General features: G+C 38.0%; 1 protein-coding gene across 4 annotated transcripts in view; it reads left to right on the top strand.

Annotated features, from left to right (window-relative positions):
- The window catches only part of PKP4 (plakophilin 4), a 100,550-nt gene that overhangs the window by 33,344 nt on the left and 47,848 nt on the right, over positions 1 to 19,358 (top strand). For 2 of the 4 annotated variants that reach the window (XM_075152605.1, XM_075152604.1), the window contains exon 3: positions 11,628 to 11,740. The exons of the other annotated variants lie outside the window; for them this stretch is intronic. In XM_075152605.1, coding sequence (XP_075008706.1) covers positions 11,628 to 11,740 — 113 coding nt within the window. The remainder of the gene's footprint in view (positions 1 to 11,627; positions 11,741 to 19,358) is intronic. 4 annotated transcript variants of the gene reach the window in all.

The raw sequence follows: 19,358 nt of genomic DNA, 5'->3' as shown, positions 1-19,358 counted from the left end.
TTTTTTGGAGGGGGTTTGGGGTTTTTTTTTTCGAAAACATGTATTTCACTTCTAAAATGTTACAAAGTTTCCATGCCATAATGGATAAAAGTATCTTAGGAAATGCTGAAACAAGTTTTAAGTAAAACTAAAGCATTAAAATATACGTGTCTATATTTCTAAATCCTGGGGAGTGCTTGGATAATTGAATTCTGTAGGGAGTCTTTTATACATATTAAAAGTAAATTGACTATTTTCATAGTAAAATAACAAGTTGTTAGAAACAAGGGGCATTCGTAGGGAGGAGCAGCATCACGTGGGGGCAGCATCATAGCAGTAACTTTGAGGGCGCAGAATGTAGGGGCAGCTAGTTGCCAACTACTCCAGATAGGTTTGTGGAATCACTGCCATTTTACACCTGTAAGCCGAATGCTGCTGAATTTGGAATGAATTGCTGCTGAACTGGCAAGATTAAATGGGATCATTTGGAATTGAATTTCCTGCTTAGTTTTCCTTTTCAGTGATTGGGCTGAGAGAAAAGGTCTCACAGGAAAAACTACCCATCGAATCAGTTTTCAAAAGTAACATGAATATGCTGTTTTTAATTTCTTTGCTAAGAGAGAAGCACTTGCAGCAGTGCAGGTGTTTTTTAGTTTCTTTGTTCTTTGGTCTAGTTGTTTTTCACACCTCAAGATAGACAACTTTTCACCTTTTCTTTTGTAAATAGGTGACAATAGAGTAAGAATGATTGGATATGCTTTCCGATGACTATTCATAAATCTCTTGGGTTTTCCTCAGTGTTTTCCTAGAAGTGTTCACTTTTGTTCAACACTTCAGCAAAACCTTTTCCTTTTGTATAACTATATCAAACCATATCATACTCTTAGAAAGTGTGCACTGCACTTTACTTTTTTCTCTTCTTTATTGTTTAAGTACAAAATTCTTTACATAGTTCTTAGATGTTTTTTATAGGGTTTGCGGGGGGAGAGAGGGGGAAGGCAAAACCTGAAGTTTTTCAGATGAATGTGGAGGAAAGAATGCATTCTCCATACAGCAAAGAATTTATTATTGCATGTTTAAAAACATCTTTACTAGAATGACAGTATTTTGGTATTAAGTTTAAGAGATTTCTTTACCAGTTCAGTGCTTGATATCAAGTACTCTGTAATTCGACTGTGTAGACATGTCACTTCAACAAGATACCTGAAAAAAAGACTTACTAAATGCACTTGCAGTAATTAGGCACAAACCTTGAACAGTCTCACTTTGAAATTCTGATTTGCATGCATCTAGTGATCAACTAGGTGGATAAATGTGTATCAGTTCTGAAATGAAGGTGGTACTTTTTATTGAGTGGACTTCCAAGCTTTGCGTGAGTGAAACAAAAATCTCTGTCAACATTTTCTGAATGACTGGAAGAATTGTTTTTTTTCCAACTCTCTTAATATTGTGTTCAATTGCATAGGTCATTCTTCTCTATTTAATCCCAGAACTTTGAAGTTTACTGTTTCTGCTGTTTACAAGCATTTCCAGTTTTGGTGAATCAAGTCTGAGAAGTCCACTTCCCAAGGCTCTTATTCTAGGACAAAACATATGCCACTCATGTCTCAGATGAAATGACTAACTCATTTCCTTAATCAAAATTCTGTGTACTCCTTTATTCGTATGAAGGTCTAGAAATTAATTTTTCTTTCTAGCATGTACTGTTAGGCTTCTGAGGAGAAACTCCCCTTGAAAAAGAGTCTGCCTAGAACTGTGGATACCCCTGAAATATGCTGGAGTATTTATACCTTTTGTAGCAATTTTGTGATTAGATTACCAGCCTATCTACTCAGCAGCAACTGAACTCTAATCACCAGCTGGCAGAACAGTATACTTAGCTTCAGCACCAATTTAAAACAACCTAGTGTTGTGACAAATGGTTTCCAAAGAGGATGCTGCTCAAATGTAATCAGTGAATACCTCAAGTGGCATTCTTCCTTTCTACCATTGACTAAGAGTAAGCTTTCTATGAATTGCTTAAATTTTGATCCCTCATCAGCTAGAGCAGCACTAAACTGTTTTACCAGACTGGTGAACAATGCAGACATAAAAGTATTAAGGGCTTTAATGGTCTGCTGCAGTTGAATGCAGAGTAAGTGTGATGAGCCAATAATTGTAGCTGTGTCATTTCACATCCTGTAATATGTGATTCTCTTTACTGTGTCCAATTTTTTATCTTTTGTCTTCTATTTTGGAAGATACTGAGATACTGAAAGCATGCAAATGCAGTTGTGTGCGTGAGTAAACTTTATTTTTATGCAAAATGTTAAGGTTGATCTAATATGGTTAGTTAAAAGTACGGGTTTTTTTCTCAATAGATTCTGGTAGAGAATTTAAATATTGGGTCACTACAGTATGGTATTTATGTTGGAAAAATACAGTATTCATTATGTTTTTAAGTAGTCAGTTGCTTGATCTAGCTCCGAATTACAGCAAGTGGAAACATGTAGAACTCTGCATAGAACAGTGCAGGAGGTTAATGTGAAGAAGGTATAAATGAACTTAATTTTGTTTATCCTCTTCTTCATTGCACATTTGTATCATAAAAATGTCCAAAACGTAATTGCCTTTTCTTTAGCACTGTTTGAACTTTCATCAGCAATGGGAGTTGTGTGCCTCTGCACTGTATGTTACAGTTGAATGAGAAATAGTAAATGCAAGGTAAAAGTATTCCTCTCAAATGTAGGCTACGCTTTCTTAGATCATCAACTCGAACTACTGGAAGATGCTCGACTGAATCGTTCAACAGGCAACCTTTTTGTGATAAGGAAAACATTTCGAAGTTCAGCTTACAATTACCTTCTTAATATTTCACAGACAGTGACATTTGGCAATCAAAGCAACTTAGCATATCCTAGTGTTACTACAACTTGAAATAACAACCCATCCTAGCCCTGTCTTCTACCACAGCAACCATTGAGAACTGGTAGAAGCCAAGACGCTGCAAGAGGTGCATCATCTCTCTCAGATGTCCCAACTTGCCCAATCCTGGTCTGACTAGCCAGGCGTGTACCATTCAAAAATAGTTCGTGAGTTGTCTTCACTGCTTGTGCCATTGCTGCTGATTCTTGCATAGCTGTCACCAGAAAACCTTCAGTTAGCCAATTGGACTACCGTTTGTTTAAAGTTTTAAGTTACCTGTGTTTTGTCAGAGGTTTTCAAATCAGAACAGGGCAGAAAAAAAGTAATTTTTATTTTTCAACATTGTGTCTGTAAACTCATTCTCATCCATGTTACTGAAGGATAAAAGTTCCTCATTAACAAAAATGAGAACATCGGATCTCTGCAACATGGTTGCTTTCTGTCTGCATGGGATGCGGATACAAAGCAAGGAATTGCCTCTAAACCTTCTTTTATTATGCAAAGCCTGCAACAGGAGAATGAGGGTCTTCACGGTCAGTCGTACAAATTGCATTCCCATTACTTACCTGTTTTCAAATATTTGCTGTTAATAGCCCAGCATAGTGTATTGGCAATTGTTTTCACTTACCAGGGAGCCACAAGCCTGTCAGAGGTACTCAGTTTTCTAAAGAAAAGAGTACGTTGTTTTCAGGGTTAGTATAACTTGTCTCATCTGTATCTTGTGGCAGTGAAAACCTTGAAGTGTCTTCTTCAGTGAGATCTCAACATCATTGCAGATGAATTACCACTTGGCATGTAGAGCTTGCCAGTAAGAGCTGATGGTGGTCACCTGGGTATGCACTACAATGCCGACACCCCAGGCAGGGTTTGTCCCTCCTCCAGAAACTTCAACTTCCAAAAGGAAATTACACAGCTCTAAAATTTGATGGGTTTTGGTTTTCACTCATGGAAGCTTGTCTGCCTGCAGTCTGTATGATTGCCTTTCCAAAGCAAGTTTCTTTCTTTTCTTTCTTGAGCCATGTATATGCTTCCTGTTCCTTAAATGTAATTGTATTTAAAGCCGGCATTTTTTGTAGCTTTGTGTTAAGAAATATGGTCTGTGGTTTTGCAGTGGAATTTAGGTTATGAATGCAAAAACTGTAGTTTTATAAGGTGATTATGTAGTTACTGCTAAACAGGTGAATAGCCCTATATTATAGGGCTTTTTTTCACCTCAATGTATATTGGATAATTTTGAAAAAAAGTAGCTCTGGCCAAGGCGTTGTAGTGTATTTGTTTCAGAAGATTTGGTTGGTCCTTTTGATGCAGTATGGCAGCGTATTCTGTAATCTACATCTGTAATTTTAGTATGGTCTTGCCACATAGACATTCTTCTGCAAATGAAAACAAACTTATTGTTTTATTTGACTCCTGTCATGTCATTTTGTCACAAGCCAGTACTATAAAAATCAGTTAATCGTGATTTTTGCCTAGGGCAGCAGCTTCTCTGTGTTGCTAGCAGCCAGCATTGTATGGGAGCATCCTGTTCGAGGAGAATGCTCTCCCACTGCTTTCAGAGAAGCTGGTTGGAGAAAAATTCGAATTGATTCCTGCGATATATAGTATACTGTCTGATAGATAAACGTGGTGGTGGTAAGTATCCGTTCAGAGTGGTATAAAATGTCATTATAAGGAAGCATAAACTATGAAGGTGATCAATGCGCTTATTTAGAATTGTTTAGGACTTAGTTTTCTGTAATAATATGATGATTTAAGCTAAAAGAAAAAAAGGCTTAAAACATGAGGTATTCCAGCTGTAAAGAAGATGGTACCTCTAAAATTATCCCTCTTATATGTTTATGCAGGTATTTAAGATATATCAACTACAGCTGCAGATACCAAATTTAAGAAGAGACATACAAAAGTCAGCACGCATTGTTTCAAAAAGTATGTAAACTTTGCTACTTCATTGGAACCACAGGCTGCACACGTAAGAACATTACTCAGAATAGAAAATAGAGCTGAATTTTTTTTGCTGCTTTGCTTGCACTTGCAAAAGTACATTAGACCTTCCTAAGCATCAGAATGATTTAAAAATGGCAAATTAGTTGCATGCCTTTTACACCTTTGCCGTTCAGTGCACTGTGATGATTTTTTTTTTCTGTCAGCACCAAAATATAAAGTTATGAGGAATATTGTAAATAGACAGCTGATGGTGTTGGTCCAAAATCAACAGTGCAAGTACCTCAGAAGAAGTGGCCAAACATGGCTTTGTGGTTTTTTCCTCTTATTTCTAGCACAGTTTTCTGATAGAATACTAGCGAGTTTTGCTTTTTAAACATAGTATAAATCAATGAAGTAAAATTTATTGCTACGTTGTCCATTTGTTGCATTCACCTCTTCCACCCCAAAGAAAAATAGAAGTACAGTTCTTTTGTTTTAACTGGCTTTGGATTTTTGCGATGTGAGGAAAAAATAGGGTGTTTTACTTAAATGGGCAATTTGTTACTTTGGCTGTTGTGCAACTACCTATACCAATTTTATATCGCAGTGCTGGTTTTTTTAAGAGAAAAATTGTCTGTATTGAGAACTCAGTTGGGCAGGCCACACAACAGTCCAATAGTAAATGTATATCCCGTTGCATCATTCTGCCAGTCAAAACCAAATTGTATAATTTTCTAGATAGTGTTTACACCCTTGCTGTGGAGACCAAACTGCGTATGTTTAAGAGATTATATATCAAGTTAGAAAACTGAACATGAGCCGGCAGTGTGCCCAGGTGGCCAAGGAGGCCAACGGCATCCTGGCCTGTATCAGAAATAGTGTGGCCAGCAGGAGTAGGGAGGTGATCGTGCCCCTGTACTGGGCACTGGTGAGGCCGCACCTCGAATCCTGTGTTCAGTTCTGGGCCCCTCACTACAAGAAGGACATGGAGGTGCTGGAGCGTGTCCAGAGGAGGGCAACGAAGCTGGTGAAGGGCCTGGAGCACAAGTCTGATGAGGAGTGGCTGAGGGAACTGGGGTGGTTTAGCCTGGAGAAGAGGAGGCTGAGGGGAGACCTCATCGCACTCTACAACCACCTGAAAGAGGTTGTAGCCAGGTGGGTGTTGGTCTCTTTTCCCGAGTAACAAGTGACAGGATGAGAGGAAATGGCCTCAAGTTGTGCCAAGGGAGGTTTAGACTGGATATTAGCAAAAATTTCTTTACTGAAAGAGCGGTCAGGCCTTGGAACAGGCTGCTTGGGGAAGTGGTGGAGTCACCATCCCTGGAAGTATTTAAAAGATGTGTAGATGTGGCGCTTCGGGACATGGTTTAGTGGGCATGATGGGCTTGACGGTTGGACTCGATGATCTTTAGAGGTCTTTTCCAACCTTAATGATTCTGTGATTCTGTGAAAATGAATTATCAGCAGAAAAAGAGAAGAGTTCTTCCCTTTTCCTATCGTGCTGCTTTCAGTTAAAGTAACTGAACTTAATTTAGTTTTAAAAAGTTAAAGTTTTTTGCCTTAATTTTCAATGGTTATCTCTTTCCACATCTCTCAAGTCCCTGAACCTCAAGGCAGGTACAACATCCCTCCCACTCTAAGTGAAGATCAGGTTTGAGACCACCTGAGGAACCTGAACACACATGTCCACGGGACCCTATGAGATGCATCCCAGGGTCCTGAGGGAATTGGCTGATGTAGTTGCCAAGCCACTATCCATCATGTTTGAAAAATCGTGGCAGTCAGGTGAAGACCCCAGTAACTGGCAAAAGGGAAACATCACAGCCGTTTTTAAGAAGGGTAAAAAGGAGGACCCTGTGAACTACTGACCAGTCAGCCTCTCCTCAATGCCTAGTAAGATCATGGAGCAGATTCTCCTGGAAGACATGTTGAAAGGTATGGATGACAGGGAGGTGATTAGAGACAGCCAACATGGCTTCGCCAAGGGCAAATCGTGCCTGACTAATCTGGTGGCCTTCTATGATGGAGTGACTGCATCAGTAGACAAGGGAAGAGCTCTTGATGTCATCTACCTGGACTTCTGTAAGGCCTTTGATATGGTCCCCCAGAACATTCTTGTTCTAAATTGGAGAAAGACAGGTTTGTTGGATGTACTGTTAGATGGATAAGGAATTGGCTGGATGGCCATGTCCAAAGAGTTATAGTATGGCTCAGTGTCTAAGTAGAAACCAGTAACGAGCAGTGTCCGTACTGGGACCAGTACTATTTACTGTCTTCATGGGTGACATAGACAGTGGGATTGAGTGCACCCTCAGCAAGTTTGCAGGTGACACCAAGCTGAGCGATGCAGTTGATTCACTTTGCTAGAGGGAAGGGATGTCATCCAGAGGGACCTTGACAGGCTTGAGGAGTGGGCCAACATGAGCCTCGTGAAGTTCAAAAAGGCCAAGTGCAAGGTCCTGCACCTGCGTCAGGACAATCCCCAGGATCAGTACACAATGGGGGATGAATGGATTGAGATCAGCCGTGGGGATCCTGGTGGATGAAAAATTAGACATGAGCCAGCAATGTGCACTTTCAGCCCAGAAAGCCAGTTGTATTATGGGCCACATCAAAAGAAGCGTGGCCAGCAGGCTGAGGGAGGTGATTCTCCCCCTCTACTCAGCTCTTGTCAGACCCCACCTGGATCCAGCTCTGGGGTCCCCGCTACAAGACAGACATGGACCTGGTAGAGCAGGTCCAGAGGAGGGCCACAAAAATGATCAGCAGGCTGGAGCACCTGTGAAGGTGAACTCCTGTGAAGAAAGGCTGACAGAGTTGGGGTTGTTCAGCCTGGAGAAGAGAAGACTCCAGGGAGACCGGATTAGGCTTTTCAATATATAAAGGGGGCTTATAAGAAAGACGGTGAAAGACTTTTTACCAGGGCCTGTAGTGACAGGAGAAGGGGCAACAGTTTTAAACTGAAAGAGGGCAGATTTAGACTTGGGTATAAGGAAGAAGTTGTTTTACAATGACTGGAACTGGTTTCCCAGAAAAGTCATGGATACCCCCTCCCTGGAAGTGTTCAAGGCCAGGCTGGATGGGACTTTGAGCAAGCTGGTGTAGTGAAAGATGTCCCTGCCCACGGCAGGCGGGTTGGAGTAGATGCTCTTTGAAGGTCCCTTCCAACCCAAACCATTCTAAGATTTGAAATCTCACTAATCCTATTTTTTTTAATTGCCTGAAATCCTCAAAAATCTGAGGCAATTATTGTAATTGGGTGGACCTTTATTTTCCAAATGAAGAATTTGAATACACTCTGACGAGTTTTCAGGGAGGGTGGGAAGGAAACTGTATACCTATTAATGCTGTATAAAGAAAGTACACTGTGAGATGAGAAAAATATAGCATATATTCCACTTTCTCTTTCTGAATTTTATCTTGATCCTTTTTCTGTGCTGAAAAAAAATAGTATTTTCTGTAGCTGTTACACTTTTGTAGTGTTTCAGAGAAGATTTCTCTTGCATTGGTCATTCTTTTAGTTTCAATTGGGCTTTTTTGTCTTTTAAACCTGTAATTGTTTTACGCTTGTAAAAAGTAAATCATTATTGATTTTTTTCTGATGATCTCAATTATCTGGTTCATCTTTTAAACACCTTTAGAACAGCAGTGTGTGACAAATTAGTTTAAGAAGCTGTGATTCTGTAGATGCAAGCTTGGTTGACAAGCCCAGATTTTTTCCCTCTTGTGTATCTGATTTCTGCCATTGTAACTGTTGGAACTGGAGCTTTATCCTGTTTCCTTTGTTACATGCTCCTTTTTAATTGATTCACTTTATGTAAAAAGGCTTTCTAGACAATGTCAACCTTTTTGTAGGATTTGGTAATTTACTGTAACTTTTTCCTTCTCGAATGCAAAATGGCAAAAGTTGCCTAGTGATAACATTTGCCTTATAAAATGTCTTCCTGCAGAAATATGCGTGAGCAAAGGGAGGAGAGAGCTCAGGTGAATGTGTACTCATAGCATGTATTAAGAGTATGTTTTCTGGAATGTTATTTTCATTAATTCCTCTGTCTGTAATGAAGAGGCAAATTAACAGAGACTGGTTGAATGGAAGCAAATAATGGCTAACATATGTTTTATTTTATTCATCTGATTAAAAGATCAGTAAATAACAATAGGCAACTTGAGTCTTGTGTTCAAATTCATAGTTTGTATCAATGATGTTGCTATTTAAATATTAATTTAAAAGTAAGGAACAGGAAACAGCTTTAAACATAGGGATTTATATTATTTCTGCAAACAAGCAGTGCAACACTTTATTTTAAAAATTTGTTTGTTACATGCTATATAATACATCATGTTTTACTTGGGAAAAAGCTTGTCTTGCTGACATGTGCTTCAAAACTTACAGAGCCTCAGCATCTGAATGTTTTTTGGAAATCATGGCATTCTCCACTAGCATGTTAATGACTGATTAGTGAATCAGCTTTTAGATGGGTGTATTATCTATATTCAGAATTGGAAAATAAATTCTCATTTATAATTGTCTGACTTTTTTTGCTTAATACACTTTTTAATATTTTCTCTCCAAAACACAAATTGTCCAAACAAACTGACTGGTTCATTCGTGTACCATGTGTACCTTTTTGGTATCACATGAAGTTGAGTCATGCTAAGATCTGGTATCATACGGTGACGACTGGGTCTCTGCTACTGGGTGCATTACATGTTGTACAAACGGTCTGATATCATCCATACTTTCTAGTCCATATACAGGCCCGTAAGATTTGCTGTGGTCTGCAGCTTCTCATGTTCATGAGGCTTTACATATCAGGTCTCAGGATTAAAAGGATTTAGCTTTAGAATTCTGTCTAGAAGCAGGTTTTAATAAAATCCAAGTTTAGGACATTTGTCCTAAAATGCTCTTTCATGTCTGAGCATTGACGGTGCTAAGCTTTTCTAATGCCGAAGCTTGACAGTAAATGCCGACCTAATGGAAGGGGTGGCCAGGAGGAAGTTGAGGACCACATCTCCCTCCCACTGCTCCCATGGTTTGCATATTTATTTTCAACAGAACTTCAGAGTATTCTGTTCTGTTGAACTATTCTTAGTAGAGCAATAGTAGAAAAATGCAGTCTTGTTGTGTGGATGCTTGTGTCCTATGGCAGTAGTGGGTGAGTTGCACATCCTGGAGGCAAACAGTTTCGCTGGCTAATATTGGAATATTAGGGTGTGTTTATTCAGTTTGGTTAGTGAGCTCTGAGAAATGTTTGAAAGTGTCTACAATTCCTTATGTCGTCTGGGAGGGGCAGTAGCTTGTGTGGCATATCTTTAACAGGCCAGTTTGTTCTGTGGAGCTCTAATCAGACTTTCAGAAGTAGCTTTTTTTTTGTGTGTGTGTGATCTAATATATAGAATAGTTTCGGCAGTACGGCAGCTGCTGTTTGACTTAGCCCTCAACTGGCTTCCTAATGAAATCAGTGCTAATTAGCCTTCTGTTTGGAGGTTCTTGGAGGTAATCTCATTGTGTTGTTGGTAGAAAAAACTTCATCCCTACTTCTGCAAGGTAAATCTTGGTTTTAGAGTAGCTTTTTAGTACACTGTTATTCTAACGTCTCTTTTGCCCTCCAGGACTGGAGCTGTGAGAAGTAGAGAGGTACCTGCAGACTGCTGGAAGCTGTAGGGTGCATTGCTGAACCACACTTTACCTTACTGAAAAGGTGTACAAACTGCAAGAAGTAGAGCTCTTTCAGGGACCATTAATGAAAGTGAAGTATTTAAGCCTCATTCCATGTAATGTAAGGTGTGAAAGAATAGTTTGCATTAACTATAATCAATGAGTGAAGGTGACTTTTGTAATATGGCAAGGCGTGCAACTGCTATGTAATACAATTACATGATTTACATTCAGGAAAAAAAACCCTTCTTAGTAATTTGTACTTTAAAATTAAAGGAATGCTTCCATGCTGTGTTTGACTTGTGTCCAAGACTTGCTTCATCAGATTATTAAATATTGGTGTTTGTCTATTTTTAAGTAGTATTGAACAGTTTACTTAAACTTCAGGGGATGTAGAATATCAGTTTGAAAAATAATACAATTGCTCTGATAGAATCCTTTTTTATCATTAACAAAAGCTAACTGTGGATGAAAACATCACTAATATCCCTTGATGACATAGTATAGATTTCAGAGTATCATGTTTATAGAAAATGTTTCCAGATTTTAATAACACACAAACATTCTGTGCAGTGCTTGTATTTCCTATGTCTTCCTCTGAGCATTATGTTCCAAAAGCCTTTTACAAAGGCTGAGGTTTGGTACCTTTGACCAAGAAATATAATAAAAGCTGAAATCAGGAGAGGTGAAATAGCACATCTCTACCCTCAGCCAGTTTGAAATAATAAGTTTTAAGTTTTTGAATACCAAAGTCAGAACATAGCGTAGCTTAGGATTTGAAGTTTTGCAATTTGAAAGGTTAGGATACAATATTTTTCAGTATACCTCTGTTATAGATGAAATTGAAGACTGACTTCATAGGCACCGATTTTCTTAGATTGTGGCAACATAAGGAGATACAAAAATTTTAATCGCAGGAGGAATAAAATCCACAAATGCTTAAACACATTTTTCCTTTTGTAACAGGTGATAAATCAATATTTGCATGAATCACTGATTTAAAGAACCATTAAATTCCCACTTTAATCTTCTACTAGTTTATTCCACTAAGGAAGAGTCAAAACAAGAAACATGATTGTGATGAAACAGTGATTGTTTCAGAATTAATCCACACCCATTTTTTAACATCAAGAATGCTTTTCTTTTTATTTTAAAATTTCAGGAGCTCCAATTTCAAAGACTTACCAGAGAACTGGAAGTGGAAAGGCAAATTGTGGCTAATCAGCTAGAAAGATGTAGGCTTGGAGCAGAATCACCAAGTATCGCCAGCACAAGGTACAAGTCCTGATGACTTTACTTTCATATGTCCCATAAATTAAAGGGCTTTTTAGTGGTGCTTATGTCCTACATACATATATTTTCACTGATAGCTGTTCATCTTCCATTAAGATCTGAAGTATTAAAAAAAAAATGCAGATTTGCTGTAAAGAGTTATGGGACAGTTTAAAGAGGCCTCTCTAATCATTGATTACATTTTCAATAGAGTGTATGTAAAGCTTTAATTTCTCTTTAGATATGTTGAAGTTTGTTTTTAAGATTCAGCCAAGAGAAATACAGTAGACTTATACGTATTTGTATCAAAGTAACAGTGCCAGTTAAATGCAGTAATCCAATTATATTTTTTTTCCTGAATTAACTATCTAGTTTCATCCAGCTTTTCTGAAATACTTTCTGTCGTTACATTTGTTTTCAGGGAACATTTTGCTATAAGTGTATTGTTAGCATATTTAAATAGTGTGAAACATACCTAATACGTTTTACATACAATGACAATAACTATAGCAAAGCATTTTGTTAATATTTCAGCTTTAAGTAGTATCCTGATTTTTTTTTTTCTTCATTCCTTATCAAACTTTTTAACTCTAAATGTGTTTGGGCACTCATTCATCTCAAGCATATTAAATGATTGGTAACTTTTGATTCTAAAAGCCTTGATAACAGTGTGTTCTCTTATGAAACATTTATACCTGCATTTCGGGTTACGGCATAATTTCTTGCTTTAAATACTGTTTGTAGTGGGTATCATTCTGAAATGTTTCATCCTGTGGCCATAATAAATATTTCTGCAAGTTAAATGGAAAGTTTTTCCTACAAAAACTCAAGAAACAGGAGGTGATTATTTAAAAAAATTTTAAAAATGCAATGTACCCGCTAACACAGCTGGGTTTTATACATCAAACTACTTGACCTGAGTTGACATTTGACAGTATTGTTACTAACATGAGAACTTTTGTTTAAGAAACTTTGAAATATTCAGAAATATTCCTTGGACAAGATAACTATTCTATACCCTTCATGCTTGCCTATCTTCCCTTTAGATCCACATATTTCTCCAGCGGTTGCACAGACTTTGTTTTGAAAGCTAAAAAAGTTAAATTCCTATGGAAGAATAAGTAAAAAGCCTCAGTTATTTAATGCCTCCAGCTACCTTTCATTCAGTCTTGAATGTTCATTTTCAATGAATTTGCCTGAGTAATACAAAGTAAAAGGTTTTTCTACATCCCAGGTCCAGAGAATTTCACATACAAAGAACACGAGAGTTGAGCTTATCCCACAAATAATATTGTGTATTTTTTGAAATAATGTACAATTACCAGTATCTACACAATAAGTTAGATCCTATTCTTCTATCAAATACTATCATTTACCAAGATGGAAAACATAATTTATAGCATCGTGGAGTCATTTCTTCTTTTGGTTGCTTCCTCATGGCTAAATGATGTTTATTTGTGTGAAAAAAAATTATGAAAGTTTAGGGGGAGAAAATACTAGCACATAAGTTGGTTTGTGGTATGTTTTGGTATGAGTACATTTGTGAATCTAGATAAACTCTTCAAGCTCTTATTTTCTGGGCCGTGAATTTTCCATAGTTATTAATAAAATATTTTACACGTTTAAAATTGAAGCCTAATTATATTCTTAGTTGTTACAGACACTTCTGTATTCTCACCACTGTTTTTGTTTTTCTAAATTTTCTTATCCCAGCTGAGTCTGGTCCTGTATAGATGAGACTGCTATGCTACATCACTTTTTTACTGAGGGACACAGGATCAAAACTTGATTTGGACAGTATGTTCTGAGATGTGTGTGTCCTTGGTTAATTTTTTGACTTATTCTTTGTGGATATTCCTTTTAAAAGATGTGCGAGAAGCTGGGAAAAAAAAAATCTGTATTTGAATTAGATGCTTTCATTTCTTCACAACCAGTTGCTTCCAGTGTAGTTAGAAGAGTTGTTGAAAGAATCAAGGTAAAACAATCCCTTAGAGCAGTATCACGGTAGACACAAGTATAGCAGCAAAATTTATAGCCATAAAAAGGTACATGTGTTTCCCCAAACTAGGTGATGTAAATGTTTTGCTAAGGCTGATGAGAAATTAAATAAACATGAAGAGGGCATGGAGAAAAGGCTTGGAAACTGAATGTTGTGTTGAGAGGTTGGCCATGGACAGCTAACAGCCTGCTCCCAGAAACACAGAGAAGTTAAGCATTTAGAGGGCAAGGTGATGTTTCCCCTAGCCAGATACAAGAATTGTCCAATAGTCTTATATTAAAAAAAAAAAAAAAAAAAAAACAAAACAAAACCATGACAAAAACTAAAAAAGCAAGCAAAACTAAACCGTAAGATGCGTACGCCTTTTTATTTTTATCCTTTGTTCAAGTTTTCTGTCCCTGAGGAAATCAAGAATGCATGTTTCAAAGAGAGTACTTTAATCTCCTTTAATGTGGTTAAAATGTTTGGAGCATTTCATTTCAGAGGTCCAACTGAAGTTTTTGTTGACCTCAATGGTCATAGCAATGCCTCTGTTTTACCTACTTCTACACTGGATTCCTGCAAGCCAGCATTGGTCTGGAGGTGGTGCTGCTTTGCAAAACAGATGCCGACATGAAGTCACAGGTACTTTTGTGGCAGCATACGTCTGTCTTGGGTGGTTGCAGCTTGGGCTTCAAGCTGTTCTGGGTGTCAGTCAAGTCATCCCTCTGAGCCAGCTCATCACCCAGTTGCACAAGTGCCATCCCAAGGGAAGTCGTGGTAACAGCTGGTGAGGGAATGGGGAAATGTGACATCAGTACCTTAAACCAGCTTAAACTTCTCTGCAGCTAGCCCATGTAGCTTCTCGGCTGGTCTTCATGGCCGTGAGCCCAAACACTAGCACAGTATGGAGTGCAGGCTGTGCAGATGTACACCTGGATAAATCCATCTGGAGGTAGGCACGGGTGATCAGACTGTCACCTACTTCAGCGCGCCTGTGAAGGACTCTCATTTCAGAAGCATGGTTCATTCTGTTACGGCTAGTCCTTAAGAAATGCGTGTAATCCTCTGTACACATGAACAAAGCAAAACAAACAGAAGGTACTTGTAGTTTAGGTGTGTTAGTCTGTTGCTCATCTGTATTACAACTATATTGTAAGTGCAAGCAACACACAGGAGTAGGTGGCTGCTTTTCTCTCTTAAGAGTGTGAAAGATGAGAACAAGACCAGATCTGCAGATCCTAAGCAATTGTAGTGTAATGGTTGGAGAAGGAAGCACTAGATCAGCTGCAGCCCTGGACTCCAATACGGCTTTATTTTTGTGTACCTGTAGGTTGCTTGCCTGTTAAAATTATTTCTTCTCATAATTATTTTCATAAATGGGTGTTGTGCTCAGCAGTTCTAAGATCTTTCGTGGCATCCCATACACTTTCAAACCTCTTAAGAGCCTGAAATGGTACATGATCAGTGTTACATGTAAGTATTAATTATTTTTACCCATGTTACACACTACAAGATGGGAGATGATAGACTGGGAGAAACAATGTGAGGTTTCAGTTATATTTTCTTACTTCGGTTTCATGCTATAACATGCAGAGGTTTCTGTGAAGAAGCCACTGGGCTGTTCAGCCTCCCATACAGCATTGCAGCTAACTTTCCATCTGTAGTGTTACTGATTCACTTGGATTCAGTTCTATGCTGCCAAGTGTGTTGGAGTATGTGCTGATGCAGGGAGATACCAATGTATATCAGGGGTCAGTAGTCAGACTCACTTTATAAAGCACATTGCCTAACCTCTCAGGTGGGAGTTGGCTGTATGACTCTCTCAGTCGACTAATTCTTTTTGTGAGTTATCTATTGTGTGTAACTTGTGAAAACTGAGTCGTGTTGGGAACCAAAAGGCTCATAGTTATTAATTTAATTGTAAAATACTGCACTTATAATAGCAGCTTGTCACAAGCACTTTAACAAAAGAGAAGTACATAAATGGCACACGAGTTCATCAGAATGCAAGCCCGTTTGGCAGTACAGTAAATAATAAAAAAAATTTCACACTTCAAGTACTTACAGTTTGAGTAAATAATGTGCCTACCTTTTAAGTGTATTTCATAGCTACTAGGATGGTTTATTTTCTCTGCTTTACGTAGCAGATAATTTTCTTTTCCCCATGCCAACTGAAATACAATATGTACTTTCTGTAGTAGTAGAAAATATTCCAAAGTGATTAAATAATATATTGCACTCTGTGATTGAACACTGTAAACTTTCTGTGAGATGAGCATGTATTGCATTTCATGGTCACACATTTTTTTCTCTTAAAATGGGAGAATGCTTGTAAAAAGTGTAAACAGAGCAAGTAGTTTTGCTTGAAAGCCAGCATGTGGTCGTGTTAAGCTGTGTAGCTTTTGTTCCACTTGAGGAGCAGTAACTTGCGAGACACTTCCAAACTGCGCGCCGCCCCCACGCTCGGGGCGTTCCACGGCATGCACCAGCAAGTTTATCCTGACAACACTGTTCACAGTGAGCTGATCTGGCTGTAATTATCCTTACAGGAACTGGTTTCATTTTGTTCGTATGACGTATCAAATATTTCAGAGTTTCCAAAAGGTATATTTGAAATTGCTTGCATATATTGCAATATATGATGTCACCAAACTTTCGTGGCACATTATAAGCTCCATAAAAAATTACCTTTAGAATCAGTATGTGCTTTCGGGGCAGGAAGAGGGAAGGAATCACAGTAATGTAAACTATTTATTTATTTATTTATTTACACTAACATTACACTTACTGAAATTTGAAAACAGATCAATTAAAGGGCTATATTAGATTTAAAAGTAAGAAAGAAAAGATATACTTAATTTTCTTTGCAGAGCTTCAGTGTACAGTAAAAACAGGGCTAAAATATATTTGACAGAATTTAGCTAAGTAATGAATAATTTTAAGTAAGGATCTAGTTGATCATCATAGAGCTGTTGGAAGAATATTTTGGGCATAGATATTAATAGTCCGTTTATCCTAATAATTTAGACGAAATGATGATTAATTCCGTCATTAGTAGCTAGCTTGGAACTACTTGCCATGTTAGATAAAATAACCAGTCATCAGGTCACCTAAACATTCAGAGGAAGTATCCATCTCTGTTGGAGAAAGAAGGAATCTCATTTTGTTAGAAATTGTCCATGCTATGACTGTTTTAGGCGTTACAGTTCTTACGTAGTGTATTATAAATCTTCTTTAATCTAGCTGTAGAGTTTCTATTCTCTATATTACAAATAATTACATATAAAGATTTGGTTTTTATTTTATTACGTTTTAGACTGTAATGATATCTTGTGACCTTAATTTCAGAACTTGAGAATGGACTGTGTTAGGTTTGTTCTCCTGTTTTTAAAACAGTCTCATTAAGCATCTCTTCCTCTGTCTTTACTATTTGATTGAACTTTGAAATGCCCTTACTTCAGAATTGTCTTAGGAAATGAACTTATTTTTTCTTATTTTTCATTTCTGCTAATTCCCTAGTAGGGGGAAAAAAAAAAAGAACGGAACCATTGGTCTATAACATCAGCAAATTTTCAGGATTTTTTCATGTTTTCTTCACAGCCTGGTTTGGATTTGCTTTTTTGACTGTACCTACATGTTAGACAGAAGTTTCCTTTGATGTGTTTCCTTCTGGTTTGTACAGTTTCTTACTTGCTTGCTTCAGGTCTTCAGGCAGTCCTGGGAATGTAAATACAGTAAGAATCATGCTTATAGGTAGTTTCATTAGTGGTTAAGGTGGACATACAACCTTTGATGCGTATGCAATATGTGTTGCATATTTTCTAGGTTGTAGTTTTACCAAATGACTTTAAGGAAGCATTATAGGGTCCTCTACTCTAACTTTTAGGACCTAAAGTGTCACTATATTTCCAGTCAATCCATCATTTGATAAGGCTAATTAAGATGTTTAGTTTAGTGAGTGATCAAAAGCACTTACCTTGAGATACAGAAGACATCATTCCAAGTCTCTGATGCTGAATGCTGTCTTTCCTTTGGCACTTCAGCTGTGGCACTCAGGCAGTATCAACTGTTCATTTAAAATTACAGGGTGTGCTATCATTTGTCTTGAATCCACAGAAATTTAGAAATGCTTATTTTTTGCATGTCTACATTGAAAATGAGTGAAACTTGCAAAGTTTCTTGTTATACCTCCAATATTGATATTTTTGTTTTCTGTTTACCCAGACAGTAAACCTTTCTGATATTCCGTCAAAGCTTTTGAATGCCAGTAGGATTGAGGAATTTTGGGGTTTTTATGTAATTTGCTGATGTTCAGATATGGAAAAAAAAAATTGTAGCTTACTGGTGAGTTGCTCTGGTGATAAATTGAAGAGTGATGATTTAATATTGACTTCAGCTGCATATATAAATACTTGTTATCTTACCCAGGGGTAGACTGGGCTACAAAATAGGATTTGTTATTTTACTGTGAACGTATATCTACTGCACACCAGATTGAGATGCAGTAAGTGACTGTGTGTCAGCTGAATTATGGTAACTGCTCATACGAGTGCTCATGCAAGACGACCTAAAGTCTCTAGTGGACAATTGTGACGGATCAGGTGGTAGGTGTTAACCTGCCCCTGAAAATGCCTGAGGTACTGAAAGGGCAGTGAGTGTCATGGTGGTTGCTGTGGTGCATCATTTAGCTAAAATAGTACTTGCAGGACTGTTAATTTTTTTCGAAGATAGTCAAACATGCCAGAGACCTGCAGTTTTAATTACTGTTTTGTGGTACCGGTAGGCAGACATTGGCGATGGGCAGCGTGCTGTCACTGCTGTCACAGTGCGAACTGTGCGTAGGACTGTAGGGTGGCAGCAATGTTCTGCTGTCCATAGGGCTGGTGTTTCCTGTGCCCAGCTGTTCGGCATGGCTCCCTGCTGTGGGGGCTTGGGAATCTCAACTGCTTCTCAGCGTTGGGTTTCAAACTGAAATAGCATCCTTCAGTATGAGTGGCCACATTTGGGTGTAGTATTTCAGATTCAGCTCTCTAAATTCATGTCCAGAGCATTAGTGCTTGCCTGTGTCAGCTGAAAACATCTAGCGAGTCGTAGGGCCACTTGCTCTGGTGGCAGAGCTGTTTAATGTTTGTATGTGGGACATAAGATGGCTATGGTACTTTATACAGTGTCTAGCAGAGTGGATACAGGAATTAGGCGTATTAGCAAAATCAAGAAGATAGCTATTAGAAAAGTTGAAGACTAAGAATTACCTCGTTTAGTTAAAATATTTGTGAAAACTTCTGCTAAAATGTATCAACAAGAAAAGCAAAAATATGAAATCTCGTTATACTGATTTTGATGGTTGCCGGTTGCTTGTAATATGTATTACAAGTTTATGGAGTTTAATACATGCCATTTTATTAGAAAAATCCCCCTATACCAAGAATTTACAGTTATACAAAGCTTTAAGCCTTCATACTGCATATAATTGTAAAACAATACATTCAGTCTTAACAGACACTTAAATTTTGGCTAGCAGCTCCGCCTAAGCAGCAAGCACGAATCCCTGTGAATAAACCGTTTGCTACTGGGTGCCTTGACACAACAGATGTATTCCAATGGTGAAAGCTTAGCCAAGCAGTAAACTAAAATACTAAA

The sequence above is a fragment of the Calonectris borealis genome, chromosome 6 (assembly GCF_964195595.1).
Source record: "Calonectris borealis chromosome 6, bCalBor7.hap1.2, whole genome shotgun sequence".
Taxonomy (NCBI): Eukaryota; Metazoa; Chordata; class Aves; order Procellariiformes; family Procellariidae; genus Calonectris; species Calonectris borealis.
Note: the sequence above shows the minus strand (reverse complement) of the source record. Positions and strands in the feature narration are given on the sequence as shown.